The 4,638-nt window shown below is 41.5% G+C and overlaps 1 protein-coding gene across 2 annotated transcripts in view; it reads right to left on the reverse strand.

The window, feature by feature from the left end:
- KLHL12 (kelch like family member 12) overlaps positions 1-4,638 on the reverse strand; it is a 39,069-nt gene that overhangs the window by 3,878 nt on the left and 30,553 nt on the right. Inside the window, exons 7-8 of one of the 2 annotated variants that reach the window (XM_017525325.2) lie at positions 2,174-2,280; positions 772-1,041 (exon numbers count right to left, since the gene is read on the reverse strand). In XM_017525325.2, coding sequence (XP_017380814.1) covers positions 787-1,041; positions 2,174-2,280 — 362 coding nt within the window. In that variant the 3' untranslated portion in view covers positions 772-786. Of the gene's footprint in view, positions 1-771; positions 1,042-2,173; positions 2,281-4,638 lie in introns of those variants that run through there. The other variant, XM_017525326.2, reaches the window with a different exon arrangement.

Here is a 4,638-nt window from a genome sequence, read left to right on the forward strand (position 1 = left end):
GTTTCACCATGTTGACCAGGATGGTCTCGATCTCTTGACCTCATGATCCACCCGCCTCGGCCTCCCAAAGTGCTGGGATTACAGGCTTGAGCCACCGCGCCCGGCCCAGAATGAGAGATTTCTACAACTCTTTCCTCTACAAAATTTTCAAGTGTCCTTTAAAAGTCTGAGAGCAAAAACAAATTATTTTTTAATGAGATAAGTCAATTAAGTTTTACAGACAAGAAAGACATCTAAAAAGAATGGGGTAAAATAAAATCCTTAGAAGCATTCAAAAACTACTTGGGAATTTGCAAAAATACAACAACCAGTGCCAGTTCCCCACCCAGCACATTAGAACTTGATTTGCCAACTTTATAGTCGGTACTGAAACACCCATGAATATTGAACAGCTTCTATTACACTGATATTTCTGAAAGCAAAAAGAGTATTTGTCGGCTGGGCGCAGCGGCTCACACTTGTAATCTCAGCACCTTGGGAGGCCGAGGCGGGTGAGTCACTTGAGCTCAGGAGTTAAGAGATCAGCCTGGGCAACATGGCAAAACCCTGTCTCTACTAAAAATACATAAAAATAGCTGGGCATGATGGTGCACACCTGTAGTCCCAGCTACTCGGGAAGCTGAGGTGGGAGGATCGCTTGAGCTTGGGGAGGTTGAGGCTGTAGTGAGCCGTGGTTACACCACTGCACTCCAGCCTGGGCAACAGAGAGAGATCCTGTCTCAATTAATAATAATGTTTGACCTCATATTTTTTCTATTTCATGCTCCTGCCAGAAAACATGAGAGGTTAAAAACCCTGGTCCAGCCACAGTAAGATGGAAATATTGCCCTGCATATCAAGCCTACCTCCCAGGGTGGTGGCTCCAGCAAGACCTCGTCGGACATTCATAGGGGCCACAGAATACCAGACCCCATCCTCATCTGCTGTGTAGTCTAGACATTCCACTGAACTAAGGCGGGAACGGCCATCATAGCCACCAATGACGTAGATCCGGTCATGTAGGGACACTGAGGCCACATAACGTCTCTTACGAGTGATGCTCTATGGATTTGGAGAGAAAAGGTACAGAGCATTTCAGTTAGGCAAGTTTTGGGCCTTACCTTTTGCTATCTTCCCTGTTGTATCTACACACCTCTATGCTTCTTCACCTGTCATCATGAACCCTCCTTGAGTGGTTCATCCTCAAGTGGCTCCCAGACGGCTACCTACTGAAGGAAATGCTTTCTGTGGGTCTCTTAAAGATGTAAGCTTTCTGCACATCTGCCTCTTTCCAAGGCTTTCAAAAGATTTAACAGCTTTCTGTTATCCAGTATCTGACTCCTTTCTTTTCCATAAGGCACTGGGCTAAGAGACTGATATCCTTCCAGACAGTGGAAAAGTATTCCTGCATTGCTAATCAAAGGGCCAGGATTTATTATAAGAACCTTAAAAGGTAGGAGGATTGGATTTCCATGTTTTCTCAGAAATTACTATTGTTCATTCGGCACTGAGAGACATGCTGAGGGAGACAGATAAAAACTTTTTTTTTTCTGAGTTGGGATCTCACTCTGTCACCCAGGTTGGAATACAGTGGCACAATCACAGCTCACTGCAACCTCGAACTCCTGGGCTCAAGCAATCTTCTATCACAGCCTCCCAAGCAGCTAGGACTACAGGCATGCACCACCTGGCTAATTTTTCTGTTTACTTTTTTGTAGAAACAGAGTCTCACCATATTGCCCAGGCTGGTCTTGAACGCCTGGCGTTAAGAGATCCTCCCATCTCAGCCTCCCAAAGTGCTGGAATTACAGGTGTGAGCTACCACGCTCAGTCCAAACTTCTGAGCTCAATTGAACACTAGGTTCAATTCAACACAACTTAACATTGGGTTCAGTTTAACAAAACATGACCAATGAAATGTGCTGGGAATTATAAAGACAGCTCAGAAAAGCACCTAACTAGTGGTGGCCATCCGATTTAACTTGACACAGGGCCACTAACATTTCTAAGGTATAATCTTCTAATCTAAACAGCCAAAAACTGTTTACTGAGTACCTACTATGTGCACAAGACTGTTGTAAGAAACAACCTGTTATTAGGCTTTTCTCCTCTTACGGCTGGATTAGCTATGATCTGCAGCCAGAGACTGAGGAATTTAAGCTCCCTCCTAACAAATGGTTTCACCATTATTTACCGGCAAAAAGCTCCACTCCTGAGTCTTGGGGTCATATTTCTCTACCACGTCGATAGGAGACTGCTGGCTTCCGAAACCCCCAACCACCAGAAGCACTTCATTGGCTCCTGAAGACAAGGTAGAGAAAAGATAGGTTAGTTCGGCATCCCTGGATGGATAACTAGTCACAGGGAAGTGTAAACAGAAACAGTTCTAGGATGTCTTTTTTTATGTGGCTGAGGGATACAATCTGAAATAGGAGATAATCATAAGGCTGTTGAATGGGGAGTTATTTCTCCTTGAGGCTGTAGCTCTTGAGTCTCTGAAACTTAAATTTCTGAACATTAAAACTCTAGAAGGCAAACTTCAACATGACACTGTACCATTTCAACCCAGTTAGATGACTGGCTGACATAATACTTGAGGTCTTAAGTGCAGGTGAGAGGCTAAAGGCACTCTCTGCACTTCTCAGCCTGAAAAACTCAAATTGGGAGGGATTTTTTTTTTTTTTTTTTAATTTTCTCTTGCTGCAGAACATTAGAAGGTTTTTTGTTGTTGTAATGCAGTAAGAACTCTCCTAACCTTGTCACAAAAAAAGTTGCATGTTGAAACTTAGGATCCAAGTGATGGACTTAAAATCTCTTTTTCTTTTTCTAAATTGAGAAAGAGTCTTGCTATGTTCAAGCTAATCTGAAATTCCTAGCCTCAAGTGATTCTCCTGCCTCATTTTCCCAAAGTGCTGGGATTACAGGAATGAGCCACTGTGCCTAGCTTAAAATCTCTTTTCCATGAACATTTACTTCTCCAATTTAGTCAATTATATGATCACATTGCCTACCAATTCATCAAAACTACCAGGCAACAAATGGCTAGAGATTTAAAGGAAAAGTCTTTTTCTCCATTTTCCCAAAGAAGCTATTCTGACAGCCTTTATATCCTATCCTTCCCTCTAAGGCCTTACTCTGACAAAATATTGCCTACCTTGGCTCTTCTTTTTTTTTTTTTTTTTTTTAGAGACAGGGTCTTACTATATTGCCCAGGCTGGTCTCAAACTCCTGGCCTCAAGCAATATTCTTGCTTTAGCCTCCCAAGTAGCTGGGATTACAGGTATGAGCCACAGCACCCAGCTTGGCTTTTTTCAAAGAGTAAAGTCTCTTTGAGAAAAGTCCCTGTGCGTGTGCTCCACTAGAACTCATGGAAAGAATAGGTAGCTGGAGCTTTGGAAAATTCAATCACTAGGAAGCATCTAGGAGACCAAAGTGATCTTATAAATCTTATAAATAACCTGGACTTGAAAGAGCCAATGCAGTACCTTGAAGCTGACAGGAAGCACAGATAAACCCCTAATGAAGTAATGGATTTGACAACATCAATTACTGGGCTAGAATCATTCTGTCAAAAGCTAACATATTACTGTGAGACACTGTGTGCTTCCTAACGCTGTAGAATAGGAAGGACCACACTACCATGTAGTCAGTCTTTTTTCCAAAAAATTGGGCCTCTTACCAAGCCTCTAGTCCAACCACTAGTTTACAGGCAATACATGGGAGAAGAATATGTAAAATGACACTACAAAGATGCAACAGCAGAGTCCAGAATGTGGGAAATTCTACAGGTCAAATAGCTTGGTTTCTTCCAGAAGTAAATTGGCTAGGAAAAACCAAAACAGGATAGAAACCTTTTGAGTTAAGAGAGACCGAAAGAGACATGAAATCAACAGCAATGTGTGGACTTTGGATCCTGATTTGAACAACATTAAGTACTCAAAAACAAACAACAAAAAGTTATCGGAAAAAAAATTACACAAACATGTACTTAAGAAAATAAGGAAATGTGTGATTTTAAACAGTGATAATGGCATTTTAGATGTTTAAAAAAATTTTTCCTTATCTTTTAGAGATATATGTGGAAGTATGACACATAGGGATAGAATTATATCCAGTCTGGAATTTGCTTCAAAATAGCCTGGGTGCCGTGGCTCACGCCTGTAATCCTGGGACTTTGAGAGGCTGAGGTTGATTTATCACTTGAGGTAAGGAGTTCAAGACCAGCCTGGCCAACAGGGCAAAATACCGTCTCTACTAAAAATATAAAAGTTAGCTGCCTGGGCAACAAGGCGAGACTCCATCTCTAAATAAATAAATAAACAAATAAATAAAATAGGCCACATGTTGATAACTATTAAAATTATGTGATAGGCATAAGGGATCATTATATTACTATTTTTATGTTTGAGATTTTTCTTAATAAACCATATATACCTACATATAAACCATGCAGCTTTTCTAAGAAGGTTTTGTCTTATATACTTGCCAAATAAAGTGGACCCTCTCCAAAGTGAGTCAGCAAGTAGGTCTCAGGAGTCAGCTCCTTTGAAAATCAAAGAATGGCCGGGCACGGTGGCTCACAACTGTAATCCCAGCACTTTGGGAAGCCAAAGCAGGTAGATCAAACTCCTGAGGTCAGGAGTTTGAGACTAGCCTGGC

Source organism: Cebus imitator, unplaced genomic scaffold, assembly GCF_001604975.1.
Source record: "Cebus imitator isolate Cc_AM_T3 unplaced genomic scaffold, Cebus_imitator-1.0 Scaffold38, whole genome shotgun sequence".
In the NCBI taxonomy this organism is placed as follows: Eukaryota; Metazoa; Chordata; class Mammalia; order Primates; family Cebidae; genus Cebus; species Cebus imitator.